At 40.1% G+C, this 17,656-nt stretch overlaps 1 protein-coding gene across 1 annotated transcript in view; it reads right to left on the reverse strand.

The window, feature by feature from the left end:
- Positions 1-6,997: 6,997 nt before the first annotated feature.
- Positions 6,998-17,656, reverse strand: part of ITPK1 (inositol-tetrakisphosphate 1-kinase) — a 128,965-nt gene continuing 118,306 nt past the window's right edge. Inside the window, exons 7-10 of the mRNA XM_066612185.1 lie at positions 16,943-17,108; positions 13,772-13,839; positions 9,911-10,073; positions 6,998-8,099 (exon numbers count right to left, since the gene is read on the reverse strand). Coding sequence (XP_066468282.1) covers positions 7,780-8,099; positions 9,911-10,073; positions 13,772-13,839; positions 16,943-17,108 — 717 coding nt within the window. The 3' untranslated portion in view covers positions 6,998-7,779. The remainder of the gene's footprint in view (positions 8,100-9,910; positions 10,074-13,771; positions 13,840-16,942; positions 17,109-17,656) is intronic.

Consider the following 17,656-nt stretch of genomic DNA (forward strand, 5'->3'; position numbering starts at 1 on the left):
AGAAAGAGGAAATAATTTGTCTTTACTTTCCATTTTCTTTCTTTCTTTTTTTTTTAAAAAGAGCCATGACGTGTTTCTACAATGTTTTACTTCTAACTATTAGGTTTACTGGATAAAGTAACTTGCAATAACTCGTTAGTCTTTTGATTAAAAAGAAAAGAGAACTCCAACTGTAATATATTCTATATAAAAATTAAGGACGACAATAAAATACATACAATTTTGGGCTCCTTTCTTTGCCTCTATCAGTTGCATTCTCACACACAATAAATTCATGCAGAACCCGAAAATTATTGAAGAGCCAAGGTGATAATCGTGGTTGGATTAGGGAGACCTGGTTCAAATCCCTGCTTCCCCATGAAGCTCAATGGGCTACACTGGGCCAGCCACACACACCCTAACCAGCAGTAGGGTGACAATGAAATGGGCATGACACATACATAAAATATTCATGCTTCAGTAGATTTTACAGATGGACAAACGCCCTCAGCTTCCAACTCATGTCAAGAGACTGTGCTTATGTGGATGCTCAACAGGGATGGCAAACCTATATGTTTATGAGTACATTGGAAAGTTAACAAAATGTTTTAAAGTTCATTTTAAGGCAGCTTGTACCTGAACACTCTGAGAAGCTACCACTCCAAATGCTCTTTCCACAAAACACCACTTATCTATGCCCTACTCAGATACACTGTAATGAATGTGGAAAAGCTCCCATTTAAATGTCCAAACAAACATTTAAGAGTAGTCATTCAGAATCTAAATAAAGGCATCAGAAAGTCCTAAGTAGCTGTTCCTAATTTTTAAGGCCCACTCGATTCATAGCCAGAACCCAGTTTCTCTATAATTATGAGCAAGAATGCAGGATACAATGTTGTAATAAGGCATTTATTTTATCATGTATTTGGAAAAAGGACAACTTTTGTCTCCAGAGCAGACACAGAAACAGATGATACTTAAGTGCAGTTTACTCTACTGTTAAAAATAAAAAAACTGTCTGTCACAGGTGTTTGGCAAATAGACAGAAAAGGGATTAACTACTACTGAAATCAATGACAACAGTTTGCAAGATAAGAGAAGCACCATATTATTATTGAAAAATAAAGTTTGTCATGCAGTACATGTAAAAAGCTAAGGAGCTAATATTTTTGGTTTTTATATAAGCCCAGATGTGTTTTTTTTAGATTTATATGTGTATACACACACACATATACAAATTAAATACAAAACCCATTTAGTTTTTCATAAAAGTAATTTGTGAATAGGACCAAAGCAATCACAACACTCACACTTGTTAACACTATACCAGTGGCTAAGGGTCACAGATGGACATGAATGGACTTACGCAAACTTGTTATGATCAAGAAAATGGTCCCAATTGGGTGGAACTTTGATCTGGGGACAAAACCGCTAAGCATGCCTTATAAGTTAGAAGACATAATAATTCCTAATTCCATCACCCAACAAAGGTGTATGCTCTTTAATTACAGGTTAAGACACTGAGTTCAGTTTGTGTTCGGATATTACTGGGATGTTGCGGGGGGGGGATGCACATGAGCAAAGTACACGCACTTGAGGTGGGGGAACCCTAAAGAAATAAATAATTAAAAAAATACATCTAATACATTTTTTTTACAGCACTGTCTTTTATCCCCTTACTTAAATAAGAGAGATAAAGACTGCTCTCTCATACTCGAGGGCTTTACACAGTCTGAAATATAGAACTCTTACTATTTATACTTACATATCTGCAACATTTAAATACTACGTACGTCTCTTCACACATTGAAATGTCATCTTAGGAATTTAACTGTGCTGACGGCAGAAGGCAGTATTAATGTGGCACAGATTACTTTGCAAAAAAAAAAGGAAGACTCTCTGCTCACCTCCCTTCGCTAAGCGCAACTCTTTGGGAATTGTGAACGGTTTTTGTGGTCCCTTCTCTTTTTAGGAGTCAATAACAGTACACTCAGAATGTGTATTACAAACTATCAACCAGAGTGAGTCAGTACATTATGTCTGGTATACACAAGTAGCAAGTCATAAGGAAAATGGATATATCTGACAAAGTGGGAATTGGTCGCACATAGCTTGTGTCTCAATGTATTTGGTAGACCTGGAGAGGCTTTCCAGAGACCTCCAGAGACCAAAAGGCTTTCCTGCTGGTTTTGACTGTACCAATTCCAACTGTAGATGGAGTTTTCCTCAACTTCATACATACACACAATCGCTCTTTGCAAATTTCAAGCCAGATGTTAGGGAACAAGAATTCTACCATTGTCTTCTCCCTGATCATCTAGCTTTCTATAAGCAGGGTTTTTTTCTCTCACCATGGAGGAATACTCAAGAAGCAGTGCATTCCAGAAACAGTTTTACTGTGTGATCGTTTTGTGCAGACTGGACCTCAGTATGAAGCTCTATCAAAACCCAGTTCAAAAACTTTCAATTCTGGTAATTTCCTTGGGATAGTTAGGGAAGGAAAGGTTTCTTATGGGTATTATCAAGATAAAATATATATGCATATTATACTGTCTTGAATAATGCTTTTATACATCTGTATGGTCAAGAGAGACCAAACATTTAGCAAAAACAGTCAAATACTTGGTAATAGTTAGCAGTAATTTCTTTAGGTTGCTGTTTGCCTGTTACTCAAATTCTGTCTACGGTGGGGATCCCTTATTAAAAATGAGTTTTAATTTTGGCTGCAGGGTAAACATGATTCATTGGTTACATCAATCAATTAAAGAACATTTAGAGCAATTTAAATAAAATAAATTAAAAGTGTCTCAAATTAATCAGGCAGATGTTTTTTAAAAAAAATATTTTAACACAGTTACTTATATGACAAGTGCCATCTTGAAAGAAAGGGGGAAAGCCTTTTGCAAGTTTCTATCTCTTACACTATACATGTTCATCTCAGAAAAAGCACACTTTTTTTAGAGCTATTGCTTTTCTTATTCTGAACTAGTCATATTCAAATTCTGAAAATTTGCTTTTATATGCAAATTGATGCAGCTTTAATTTACCAATGAACTAGAGTCATCATCTGATTAAAGGTATAAGTTTTTAAGTAGACAATCACACCAACAACCTTAATGAGAACTTTTCAAATCACATGGGAAGCTTGTTAATCCAGGTGGCATTCTCAAGAGATAACAAGAAGTAAGGTGACAATTTTCAACTGGTAGATACAAAAAAACAGAAGGAAGAGGAGACAGACCCTTGCAATTTTAAGTAAAAGGCAACAAATAGTAATTCAGGTATATCAGAATATGTTCATATAATCCCAATTAATAGCATTTTAAAGTACAGCTCAGTGCCATGAGTAATTTACATAAATAGGTTACAACAACGTTGTTACAGCAGATACCAAGAAAAACGAATATTTGACATCCAGCCAGGTAAACTGTGCAAATGGCTACTGAACTTCATTCACACTGAAGGGTCTAGATTTTATTAATCTAATGGAAATAAAAGGTTTTCAGAATAGACACAAGAGCTAAATGATGCATCCAGATGGCACTTCAGAACAGGGTGCGACTCAAACCTCCCAAACCACACATGCCCATGACAACATGCACATTGTCCCCTGCCTGTTCCTGGAGTCCGGTATATGACAGCAACAGAACGGGATGTGCTAAGAGTCTGAGGGACAAAGATTTTGCAACGTGTCAGCTTCACATTATACACCAAAAGTGCAGAACTGCAGAGAGGGAGGTGACCACCTGAAAAGTTCTACGGCTGCCAGATGGTTTTACTGAAATCTAATCTGCTTTATCCTGCTACAACTTTAAACAAACCGATAAAACAAACATTTGCTTAAGGACTGGGAAGTTTGCGCTGGATTAAAGAACAAAAATGTTAGTAGACAACAACAAAACACCTGCATTTCATCCTGCTGTGTGCTGATATATAATGCCCAGTTCTAGGCAATTGCTTCTTGGTTCCAACTTGCACTTAGAATGTTGGTGTTCGGGTTTTTTTTTGTTTTTAATTATTCACTTATGTTTATAATCAGATCATGACTTTAAATTGCTTTGTCATAAGAAAAACAGAACAGATTACAAGGTTGTAACATTAATCTGAAGTGGGATTAACTTGTAGTACTTCCCAGTCTTATTTTTCCTCTACACAACTGACTTAGGATAAGTTGAGCTACGGTAAGCAACAACATGGTTGTTGAAAAGTGAGGGTTCAATTTAAGAGACAATCAGCATCAGAGATTCCCCGACAATCGTTTACAGCAGCAGTTTCCAAACTTTAAGGATCTGCAAAGCCCCCCACTCTGTGAATGCAGTGTGTGGCTCCCATAAGTGACTGGCAATGATGTCACTGTTGTTTCCGAGTTTGGGGAGCAAAAACACCACTGCAAACAAAAGTAAGGGGGCCAGGGCATGCAGGCTTTTCGCATGCTGGAGCTCTTCCTGCTACTCTGAGTCTCCAACTGCTGCCTGAGGCAGGAATTCCATGCATCGCAACACCCCAGGGTGCCATGACACAGTCTGGGAACTGCTGCCTTACAGTTTGGATAATCTGCTAACAGTACCATATCTCATCACGTACATGACCAACTCACACTCATTAAAGCGATACCCTCCTTTCTGGTTTTGCGCAAGGCTAAATAGGGCAACCAAACAAGGTCTCCAACTGCATTTCTAAACCAGCACCAGGAGATTTTCCATAACTTTTCACTTCTCCTTTGGAAGTTTCTTTAAAATACAAACAAGTTGCATACATGCAAACTGTATTAAAAGGCAGTTTCGGGTGTGTATTCACTGTGCCCCAAAGTTCTCTCAAATTTTGGTTTGCAGGATACACATGTACAAGAGGATGTGCAAAGTCCCAATTTCTGGTAATAACAAACCATGTGGCTGGTTTGGGTGTGGTGTTCGTTTGAAGTGTGTTACCAGAAAATAGCACTGGGCAACAGAAACAGGTAAAGACATACATAACATTCTGAATGGGGTCACAGAAGATTCTTTGCAACAAATAATAGACTTACATTCCAAAATCCTGAACAATAATTCAGAAAATTGTTCCTCATGCCAAGGACAGCAGTCCATACTCAGTCTTGCCTCACAATGAATTATGTAGGAGAGCAACACATATCCATTTACGTATATCCACCTTGACCATCTCTTTCCCCTTACCCCAAATATTACAAACAGGAATGAAATATTAAAACATCTCTAAAATCACATGTGGGCTCACAAGCTGTAATGATGTAACTTGGCTCTTTTTTTGTCAATACTTGCTCATGTGCCCCTGATTTTCCACAAAGAAGCAGGATTGCACTCTATGAATGGTTCGACTTAAGTTCTTAACCGGCAAAGAAATTGCCTTCCTCTCAGATTACAAAGATATTTGTTTTGTCAACCCAGCTGTAATGCCATCTTGCTACAGAATATTTGCAGGGCGCTGCTGTCACTTGTCAAATAAGCATTAGTTACCGCTATGGCGGCAAAGAAGCTAGCAATTACCTGAATTCAACTCAGGCTCTAGTTATAAGTAAAGACCTGGACTGCATTTTTAATAAGACATTCTTTGTATTAAGACTTCAGAGAATTTACAAATCATACTTAATTTTTGTAAACAAATATAAAATGCACAATTATATTTCAGTAGTTTATTTTGGAGAAATAAAAGCAGTGCAAAATAGGCCAACCAAAATTTAGAAGGCAGCCATGAAAAAAAATTCTTATTTATCATTAAAACTAGGAATCATCATAAAGAAACTGCAATGGGATCCAATATTCAGATTCATGTAAACAGTTTTAAAAAATGTGTCCCGCTACTAAACCAGACTGCACAGACTCTCTCCCCTTCTTGTTCGCTCATCCCAAATCCAAATTATTTAATGGAAGTAAAATTTTAAAAAAATTCCAGAATCCAGTGATGCCACGCTAGCAGCACCATATCCTGGAAGGTTGCTTCCTAAAGGCCTCTGGGGCAAGAAGTATCCTACATATCTTTTTTCTGCTCTCCTTTGCAATGCTCAGTAAAACATAATGCATGATGCAGTGTCATGGGAATCCCCACCCATGCAAGTGACAGCCAATGCAGTGGAGAAGGGGAGTGAGGAACACAGCATAATGACAACATGGCAAAACAACAAAAAAGAGTTCTGGTTGTAACTGAACTTGCAAGAGACTTGAGCTGCATCAGAGAAATACACAAATCCACATTCAACCTACTTTTCACTCCCATCCAATGCTTGTAAAATATGCTCATGCAAATCCCTACATTGTGATATCTCAGCAATAGTAGCGTGGAAGAGCATCATTTAGAATCACTATGACCCAAATTTGATACAGAAATCCAAAATGATTGTCTGATCTTGGGAAACTTATATTCAAAAGTAACTTCTTCTTTTTTTATCCACGGTCTCAAAGTTTCACTAGCTCATCTCATTTTCTCTTTCCCTATTACAAATTGAATAATATGGCATCAACGGGTAATAACTATGGTAAGCCCAGTTCATATGCTTACACAGTATAAAACACTCTGTATGGGTACTGAGAGAGTACGAGTCTGCATTCATAATTCATATGCTTCTTCCTCTTTAAAAAGGGGGGGGGGAAGAACTATGCACAGCTCAGAACACATACTGCAGTGTGCACTCTCTTGCCATGTAAACAGAGGGTTCATCCTGGTAAGCATGTAGACTGATTCTTGGAAACCAAATCCATATAAATGTTCAGTCACTCCACTGGATTCTAAGCAAAGACCTCTCAAAGGTCCTGATCAGTTCAGTTAATTTTGGTATATTTGGAATTTTCAACTCCTGGCCGGTTATGGACAGAAGATAGAGCTAAGGGGCCCTTGAGTTTTGCAACTGGGTCTGAAGGCATCATCAGGCTTTGCAATAAATTACCCTTGTGAAGTTACCCCAGAGAGCCAATCCCAAACTATGAAGGGAAAAGGAGTGTAAAAAGCTACCAAAAATTTTACAATTGTATAGCAAACTGCCTTGAGCACAATTAGTTGAATTGAGCAGTGGTCACCAAGACAGCTGGTGCTTGCAGTTTCAGGACTGGCAAAGCAACAGAACTGTTCGGGGGGGGGGGAACAGACCTGATTGAAAACAACTCCCCAGTTTACATCTGTGCCAATTATGGAGAAACTATATATTTGCAAAAAACATAAAAATTGCAGCAATGTCTCAACCTACCTTTATTGAGAAAAAAACCAGGACATCATCCTGTTTTTCACCCTGGTAAATGGGTAGCCAGGTACATATCTTGAGGAAGGGGGGCAGACAATTTAATGCTGGGGTCAAACCAGTCAAAGTAAAGAAGACCAACCTAAGCCTTCACGCTTTGGCCTCATCAGGGATCCTTTAAGTGCACAATAAACTGATGTTTAGTTATATCCTGGGCATTCTTACTTTACTTTTTGAAGTAGGTGGGGAAAGAGCAATGAGGGGCTGTTGAATTCAAGTGTGCAAAATTCAAACACAATCCTTACCAACTCATCCTTGAAATTCTGGTCACTAATGATTACAAAAGAAAAAGGGAAACCCCATCACAAATCCCAGCTTCCCACATTAAGGTCTAGTGTTTAAAAAGACACACACATACACACAATCATGTGTAAACTCACTACAGATCTGCACTAAATAGGAATCTGATGAAGTGGACCCAGATCACTAACTTTGTTTTCCTTTTCAAAATCACGTTGAATCATTTTTTTTTGCTTTGTTTTGCAGTTGCACTACCAACCAGCCCACTCCAATCCTGGGACCTACAGTTTTTTCTTCAGTTTGTGGAGCTGACGGGGTTATTGAGAGGAAGCTTTAGTTGCCAGTGTGGCTACGCAGTGTTGCTGAAAGCTAGGAGACACTGCAGAGTTGCAGCCGAGTCTCTGGTGCTGGAGTTTCACCGAGCTGTTGGTTTCACTGTCCACAATCCAGGGGTCTTTGCCCACCAGACTCCGGCAACCTGTGCTAGCACAGCATGTCCGCTCCGCCACTAGACTGCTGGTCTGCTCAGCCAGATGCTTGTAAGGGTTGAGCTGGGACATCTCTGGTGCTTGCCCCTGCAAGACAGTACCTATGTGATTCAGTAGGTCTGTGAAGAACTCGGAGACACCCTCATAGCCTGGGAAAGGAAAGACAAAAAATTAGGTACACAAAAATACACATTATATGTAAAACATGCTTTAGCAGCTACTGCTTTGCTTCCCCTCCCCAATAGAGTGCAGGTTGCAGCAAAATCATGATGTGTGGGGATAAGCTTGAATACTTTGACTCTGCTATGATTTCAGTTGGGATTGTGACCTTGCACAAAGGAAAAAATATTTCCACGGAAGTAAGTGGAAGTGTTTTTCTTTTTCTTAAAATCAATTTTTTTTATTTATTTTAATTTAAAACAAAAATTAACAAACTCAGAAAATAAAGAAAAGTTATTGTAGAAAGTGCAGAATTCTAAATCTGAATTAATTTGTTCTACTACAAAATCACATAGTATATTAAGCGTGATATCTTAAACAGCCTACTGATTATTTCTAAAGTATATTTTCAACAAGATTTTATCTATATATCAATTATCTGCTCTTCTAATCCATAATTCATTAGACCAATTTTCCTCTTCGTGCACAGGAAATACATGAATGATTTCCAATTGTCCATAGAAATGCTTTACCTTTCAGAAAAAGTGCTGGGGGACAATTCCAACAGTGATTTCACTGTGCCCCACTTTTTATTTTAGGGGGGGAGAAAAGCAAAACAAAAGCAGCCAAAACACACAACTGTAGTTCGCCTTGAAAAAGCTTTGTTGGAACAATCCTTGAGGGATTGTCTGATCAGGAGGGTAAAAAATGAGGGGATTAAAAAGACCTTTCCTTTCAAAGTGCGATGCTAGAATAATGGGAAAGAAAACAAGCCCACCACCTTTCTAACTGCAATGTTTATATATATATATTTTTTCCAGAGAAAGATTTATCATCATGACAGAATAAGACAAACACAGGATAAAGCAGAGAGACCTGGACATTTTTAGGCATTATAGCAAAAAATGTTAATTTAGTCACCTGTGATATGTCTCCTGTGTTTAGATTAAGCTGAATATTTCAATTTGGAGAACTAATTTCTCACTCCCAGTCACTCCAGTTTTTGTGTTACTGCTGCTCCAGTTGTGTGCTCAGGCAGCATTGTACAGGAGCTGTGGAAAGTTCTTGAATACACCTTGCAACTGGCATCTAACAGAGGCCAATTATGCAATACATATTAAAGCCTTCTTGGTCTACATTTGGAGCTGTTCTATGTATCCTGACACAACAAGGTGGTTTTTCTTCAAACTCTGCTTAACATAGGTAACATTTATGCCAGTAAAGCACAGTGCACTTAATTTTTTTAAAAGGCACTCTCCGCTACTAATCAGTCTTACTTTTGTATATTCATTTGTCTGCACCACCCTTGTTCTGTGTTATACAGAAGAGTAATGTCTTTTGTAGAGCACTGTGTCCCAGGGCCCAATCCTATCCAAATTTCCACTGCTGATGCAGCCATGCCAACAGGGTATGTATTGTATCCTGCAATGGAGAGACAGTCACAGAGGCCTCCTCAAGGTAAGGCAACATTACAGTCTTGTTCCACAAAAGGGTGGGAGCTGCTTTCATACTGGTGGGAAAGGATCTGAACCACACCTAAATAATTGACAATCACAGAGGATTACAACTAGCCTGAGCCAATCCTGAAAAGTCAGGTTGGCCTTGCAAGGCAGATAGCATTGGCCAGCAAGAAAAATTAGAGCACAAAGAAACCACTGCAAATTAGATGGCTAATTAAGCCAGTTTTGGGACAGAGGACAAGAGAGATGCACAGGTGCTGTTAATCAAAAGGACCCCCCCCCCATATCAGTTTAAATGAATTCTAAATGAGATTGCATACAATATAGCAGTCTGCTCTTACCTGGGAATGCATTGATATCGATGACAGCATGCTGACCGGTCTGATTGTTAATGATGATGTCAATCCCAAAGAGAGAGACCCCCAGGGCCTGCCTCAGTGTTTTCGATATTGCCCGTATGACATCGTCATTTGGCCTCTCAAACACTCCTTCAATTTTATCAAGCTACAAAGAGGAGAAAACACAGAAAAACAAACTGTAGTTAAGTAGGGTGTGGAACATCTCCAAGATCTCTTTGATGTGTTGTCAGGCAAAGATTCTCTAGTTTACAGCCAAAAGATCTGAAAATGCTGGTTGATTAACTGCACGGCAGACTGTCCTGTTCTCCAGACTTTACAATAACTGTAGCATTTATTTTTACAGGCATGACAGGTTAATCTTTGAGGTTTCATGAGCATGCATTAGGACAAGTTATGAGTCAGTTACTCATGAAAGTTTTCCAGGAACTCGGGTCTAGTTCTCACTAAGGTGGTAAATATTCTCAGTAATGACAACAGAGAAGCAGACACATTATTCTCGGGAAAGGCACGACCATCTGGCCACCTTCAGTAATGCCAGTGTAAGAGAAGCCAGGCAGGAGAAACCAGTGCAGCCTTTATAAGGGAAGCTCTGACTCAGAAGGCACTTTGATGGAAAGGGTAGCAAACTTGGCTTTTCTTCACAGTTGCCACACACTGGATTGAAACTTCATTGAGCTGTCCAACCCCCCCCCCCCTCCGGCCACAAAATCCCTCTCTTGATCCAATAGTGGACCTGCCCTTGTTGTGCCCCAGGGCAGGTCTGCGACATGCCGCCCCCCAAAATGCCACCCCCCCATCAGCATGCCGCTCCCCCTCCCTCCCCAAGATACTCACCAAGGCTCACAGAGCCTCACAAGATGCTCAGCAGCGGGCGAAGAGCCTTCTGAGCTCTTTTAAACCATACTTCCGGTTCCCAGCACCACCAGTTTTTCATTGGGAGGTTTTTCGCCCACTGCCAAGCGCCGTGAATGGCTCAGACGGGCAGGCACAGTCGGCAGTGGTAGGGGCGCACCGAGTGCAGCGCTAGGAGCTTTTGCCTCCCCTGCCCCCACCCCAGGTCTGCCACTGTCTTGATCTATCACAGCCAGCTCAGAACCCATCAGCAGAGGTGGGTGAAATTTTTTATTTTTTTTAAAGATTTCGGTGTTTTCCTAAGTTAGCAGTGTAGAAAGTGGTGTTATTCTATGGGCACATTTTTATAAAATTATAATTATAAACTATAATTGCTTTAAAAGTATACTGGGTAGGTAATACAGATTGTATAGTGTCAGCAGATGCAGTGACATACATGTAGAGGTTTAAGTGGATATACAGAAATGTTAGCGAATGGCTTTATTTTTTCACAGATTTGGGTTGTTGTTGTTTTTTAAAACAAATGAGAAGTGCAGAATGTGGAGTTACGTGTTTTTATTTTGTTGTCACCGAAAAAATCCACCTCTACCCACTCTACCCACCAGCTTATATATATGACATTTTGATTTCTTGCCCCAATGTGCATTACTTTACACCTATTTCACATTGAAGCGTACCTGCCATTCTATACTCAGGATAATTAAAAAAGGGTCTGAGAATAAAATGGTCAATAAACATTGCCACTGTACAAATCAATGGTAAGGTCACATCTGGAGAATTGTATCCAGTTTTTGTTGCCTCATCTCAAAATAATATAGTGGAATTGGAAAAGGCGAGAAGAGAGTAACCAAGATAATTAGTTGGCTGGCACCCTCCCTTATAAGGAAAGTCTACAGTGCTTGGGCCTCTTCAGTCTAGAAAGAAGGTGCCTGAAGGGGGAATATGACTGAGACTTAACCAAAATAAATATTTCTTTACCCAGGGTGTAAATATGTGGAACTCCTTGTAACAGGATGTGGTGATGGCACCTGAAAGCCTAGATGACTTTCAAAGGGGATTGTACAGATTTATGAAAATTCCATCACAGGCGAGGGATGGCGAGATGGAGAGAATACAGAGATTGTGGAACCCATTATATGAATGGTTAGATAAACGATTATGAAATATTGATTGAAGAGATAATTATAGAAACAAGACAGTATTGGCTGCAGTTCTGTGATTCCCTAGTGTTTTTCCCTCTGTATTACCCTGAATATATGTATTTGTGATTTTCCCTGTGCCCATGCCTTAAATCAAATAAAATATTATAAAAAAATAAAAAAAATAAAATTCCATCACAGGTTACAAGCCATGATGAGTATATGCAACCTTGGTAAAGGTAAAATTTTAGAGGATGCAAATTCTATATGCAACCTTTAGAGGTAAAATATCTCTTAATGCCAGACTTAAGGGAATGATAACAGGATACAAGTTGAGTCTCAATATCCATAAAGGTTCCATTCCCAGAACCCATGTGGATGCCAAAAATCACGTTAAAGGAAATTCATTTAAAAAAACAAATGTCCCTTTGCTCAGCAATTTAAAAACAGCCTTGCTGATAGCTGCCTTCTCCCACACTAACGAGGCTATTGTTAAACAACTTTTTTTCCTTTAATTGAAAGGGCTCTTCTCATCACGTTGAGATAAAACCGCAGGTGAAAAATCCATTGATAATTAGGTTCTACCTATACAGGTATCGTATCTTGAGTGCTCCTAGAGGCATCTAGTGTGCCATTGTGAGATACAGGATCCTGGACTAGATGAGCCCTTGGCCTGATCCAGTAGGGCTCTTCTTTATGACATTCAGCTTCTTAAGCAGCCTCTTCCAGGATGGCGTACATTCCCCAAAGCCTGCCGCAGGCAGTGGTCACCCCTGTAGGAGGCAACACTGGAGAAGATTTACCCTTTGGATAGTCCTTTCAGGTTTTCATTAACGGCACCTTTAAACAGTTGCTTTTCTGATTTCAAGTGAAAGAAGAATCCTATTGGGGAAGTGGGTCTTCTCATGACAGTCCTTGTAGTTTTCCTGGTGATTAGCTTCTAAAATGCTGAGGATCGCTACTGGGGGGAGGGGAAATATGGATCTGGTGCCTCTCATCTTGGGAATTCTCCTGCTCTTTTGCTGATATTTCACAAATCAACTTTTTTACTAGAAGGGATATCATGTTGTTGGCAACCTTCAGTCTCGAAAGACTATGGTATCGCACTCTGAAAGGTGGTTCTGGAACAGCGTCTAGTGTGGCTGAAAAGGCCGATTCGGGAGTGGCAATCCCTTCCACACTGGGAGCAAGTGTAGTCTGTCCCTGGTCTGTCTCCCTGGCTTCCTTCTTTGCCTCTTAGCCTCAGACTGTTGGCCAAGTGTCTCTTCAAACTGGGGAAGGCCATGCTGCACAGCCTGCCTCCAAGCGGGCCGCTCAGAGGCCAGGGTTTCCCACTTGTTGAGGTTCACTCCTAAGGCCTTCAGATCCCTCTTGCAGATGTCCTTGTATCGCAAGACATCTTGCGATATAGAAGGGATAAGGTGTGCGTAATTTCCTCATCACTTTTTTTGAAATTGTTTTATGGTTTTTAGCCTGATTTGTTTTGACTAAGGGTAGGCAGGTACCTGTGAAATTGATTGCTGTTGGAAGGTGGGGCTGGAGAATGTGCTTCTGAAGCATTGAAGGGATACAGATGAGAGTCTGGGGCACCACAACTGGTCATGTTGTGAGTAGCAGAAAATACGGCAGTAAGATTGTTGTGGGTCACTTTTAGGGGAATGAGACTGAACTTAAAGGGCTCCTCACCACCACTGCTTCTTCTCTCAACGCAGGAAGGTAAGTATTCTGATGACTTCCTCCCTGCAGTTGAATGAGAGATTCTTACAAATGGAACATTACAGGTCTGCTGTTTCCTTGAATCACTTAGCAAGAAGTCAAACACTATTTTCAGAAGGAAACCTGGAATACTTACTGCTGTTAGGACTGAAGAGGATTCTGGCTTTGATACGTTGTGGCTATTGAAAAATATTGATTCTCTATCTACAATTTGAAAGAGATAAAACAAAATGTCACGATTATAAAACAGCCCTGGGGCAACAACATACAGGTTACAACTGTACAGATACACAGAAAGTTCTCTTGCATATCTAAAATTGTAATCTTGGCTCCTGAAAGGATTCAGTTGTCAAAGGGAACACTAGGGGGTGGTGCAGACCAGCAACTCTGTGGCTCCTTAGATGGTATAAAACCCTGGAATTATATCACTGCTCCATTTGTGTTGGTCTCAATCCAGCACAAGTAGTATGATATTTCACCCCCACATTGATAGGGATGTGGCAATTTAGCTGCCAAGGTGGGGGGGGGGAGTGCACAACATTTATAGAACAAATGTTTTAAAAAGAAAATATTTGTGAAATAGCAGGGCACTGCTGCTTCAGGACGAAGATAGACATGTTGGTGTTCGTCATTTTTGCTTTTCGTTTCTGGTTTTGATTTTGTTTTTTAAGAACTTGATGAAAACTCTTGCCCAACAGTTGTATTGCTGGGGAAAAGAGAGTCCCTAGCAAAAATTGTGTAGGCGTACAATGGAAGAGGCGCTACCAAACAGATGACTGTGATGCTCATGTAACCACATGCTACAAAGCACTTGCAACAGTAATTTATACATGCAACCTGGGGGAAGAATCTCATTTCCGCCAGAGACAAAATGTAGGTTGACTGCTGGGAAAAAGCAACATATCTTCTAAAAGAAGGCCTTTTCTTTCTGGGAAAGACATCTAAATCCCATGCAATTCATGATGAATATTATCACGCAAAACAATGTCTGTTATCTGGCAGGGCAGAATACTAAATGCTAAATTTGTGCGGGTGCGTTCCAAGACCCCCCCCCCCCCACACACAGAGTGATCATTGTGATATCTTCTTAACACACACACACACACCAGCAAGCTCATCAAATATTTAGGGTTTAAGAAAAGGGGTGTAACCTAAAGGTTTCAGAACACAAATAAAAAACAAGAAAGGCATCTACACAAAGCTACAATTTCTTTTCCAATGTTCAAACTCTGTATCATTAATCAAGGATCAGTATTCTTAAGACAATGAAAGTGTCCTGAAGAAGTGGGTTGGAACTAGCAGTTCTTGTACATTTCTTTTACGTGACAAGCTAGCAAAGGAAGTTGGGAGAAGTAGCAGCCAATGGATGTCATGAGTAAAACTAGTTTAGAAAGTTATATTACCAGTGCCTAAAAGACTCTGAATGTAAAGGACAGAGGAAGGAAGCTGCAAATTCAGATGACATCTACTTATGTCACCTCACTTCCCTAATTGTGCTAAAAACAAGAATGAAATTTGGTTTGGAGAGGCACAGGCCAGCAGTGGAAACTGTTCAATAAAATCTGCAAGGACTTGAGGCAGCCACTCTCCAAGAAAAGTATTATTATGTTCATGACCATACTCCACTCATTAAAGCACTGCTGCTATGGTAGCCTGAGAGGAAGAGACTGCATGATGGAAAGCTCTGTCTCCGTGCCTTTGAAAGTAAATACATGTATGCATATTTTTTTCTGTTCAGAACCATTTCCCAAAATCTCACTATAGGAGACCTTTTCAGAATACTGAGGAAGATGCCATTCTGAGGAAACTGAAAGTAATGTGAGATTATTTACAATTTATCAGACACTGCAATTGTATGCCGTTTCCAGGGGGTAAGCAGAATGAACAGAATGGGACTTACTTCTGAGTAGACATGCATAGGATTGCACTGGAATGCTACTAGTCGTGAGCAGGGAAATACAAGGTTTAATATTTTCCCATTTCCTGTTCAGTAATAGAAATATAGCTTCTAAGAGCTAATTCCCCCCCCCCATTAATCAATTAAAATGTCAATTAAACTAATTCACAGTTACAACTCTTGCTGGAAATATTGAGAAGATTTAAAACATAATACCTTTCCTTTTTTAATGTCATGACTTGAACCAAATCTTGACATGGTTTTTGGATTTTGAAACATCAAACACAATTTTTTAATTCCTATTGCTCTTATAATTACATTAGCGGTTATCCAAATGTTTCCAAGATCACCCAGATACATTTGGTCACATAGTACTCATTGCCCTCTAAGGCTTTGGTCCTAGGAAAAGAAGTCATAAAAAAACACCCACACGCAGAAATTGCCTGGCTCCAGCAGAAACCCAACATACCAGAGAACTGAGCCAAGCAAAGGCAAAGCACAGGATGATGAAATCCAAGAACATCTCTCTTGCAGGGAACGAAGAAAAGATAAACAAACCTACTGAGAGTTTTTGGTTAAGTGCCTCTTTTCATGTCTACTCTACCATAAATCACAGGTTTATAAAAAGTCAAAGACTAGGTTTGTTCATATAACTATTTAATCCAGGAATTCCATTCATGGGCATTTCAGAACAGATGGCATCCTTCTTCACATGGGGAAGAAGTCCAGATGCTAGAAACAGATGTTTTCATTCAACAGATTATTTAAAACAGTCCAGGCCACTGAGAGAGGGGTGCATGCAAGGTACTGGGGGAGCATGGCATTAAGTGGGGGGGGGGCATCCTGAGCAACCACTTTCCACCCTGCAATAAGTTTAGTGTCAGAAAGCCTACCATAATATAGTTATGTTGCAAAGAAGCAGGATGCATGAGACAGCTACTGCTCTAGCTGGTTTAAGAAGGAAGTCTGGGATGTCCTATTCTCATGAGATGCTTTTCTAATGACAGTGGGGGACAAGTGCTGCAATTCACAGATCCTTACACACACACTCAGCAGCTCTATGCAAGGGAAGGAACACAGCTGAGACAGTGCACAGACTTTGCATACAGAATGTCCCAGGTTGGCAGGGCTGGGAAAAGAGTCCCGTCTGAAACCCTGGCGAGTCATTGCCAGTTGGTGTAGACAACGCTGAATGAGATGGATGAATGGTCAGATTCAGTACAAAGAAGCTTCATATATGTTCCAAGACTGTTTCCACTTGCATGCCAAAGGGGGGGGGGGAAAGATGGCTGCTGGAGGATTTAACAGGCACTCCTGCCCCCCAACTTAAAAGTATTTCCCTCCTCCCAGCTGGCTGTCAGCAAGATTCTTTCCAGTACACGAACAGAATTGCTATTCAACACCGTTTACCTGAAGCGCCTGCTGAGAAGTTCTTTAGAGACGGTCTCTTCACCACAGTGTATGACTCACCAACCACAAAGACTTTATAAAGGACGGCATTATGGCTGATAAAGCTTTGAATCACACAAGGGGGTTGGATAGCTTTCAGGCCTTCCTGGTTGAATATGATAGCCATCTGGAAGATGAAGCACACAATACAATGATCCCTATGAGGGCAATGACATGACAAACAGGATCATTTCGCATACGCAGTTGCATTACACCTGCGCTTCCTTCAATAAAATGGAAAAGGATAGGCAAAAGAAGAATATGTTTTTTTCCTTCGCACAGTAGGCAATAAACTCTTAACTTCTGATGTTCCTAGATGAATGTATAATGATGCACATTTGGTCATGCTCTCATGGAAGGGCTCCAGTGTAAAATACAGCAATCAGGTTTGTTTGCTGCCTAACACACATAACTATCCTTAGCTGACATACCTCCAAGGCTCTTGTAAAGAGAAGGCATTCTGAGGTTGAACAGTGGGTTGGGGGCCAATTTTGCTAAGTGTATAATCAGTAAACACAAAACAAGGCTACAGATAAATGGCAGGTACTGAAGTTTGCTCTAGGACAGGGGTTCCCAACCTTTTTAGCACTGAGACCCAATTTTTAAAATGACACTCTATTGGAACTTAGCTTTATGAGACTAAAAAACATTTCATTTTACCAGTTGCTCAGGTGA

This window comes from Tiliqua scincoides, chromosome 1, assembly GCF_035046505.1.
Source record: "Tiliqua scincoides isolate rTilSci1 chromosome 1, rTilSci1.hap2, whole genome shotgun sequence".
Classification (NCBI taxonomy): Eukaryota; Metazoa; Chordata; class Lepidosauria; order Squamata; family Scincidae; genus Tiliqua; species Tiliqua scincoides.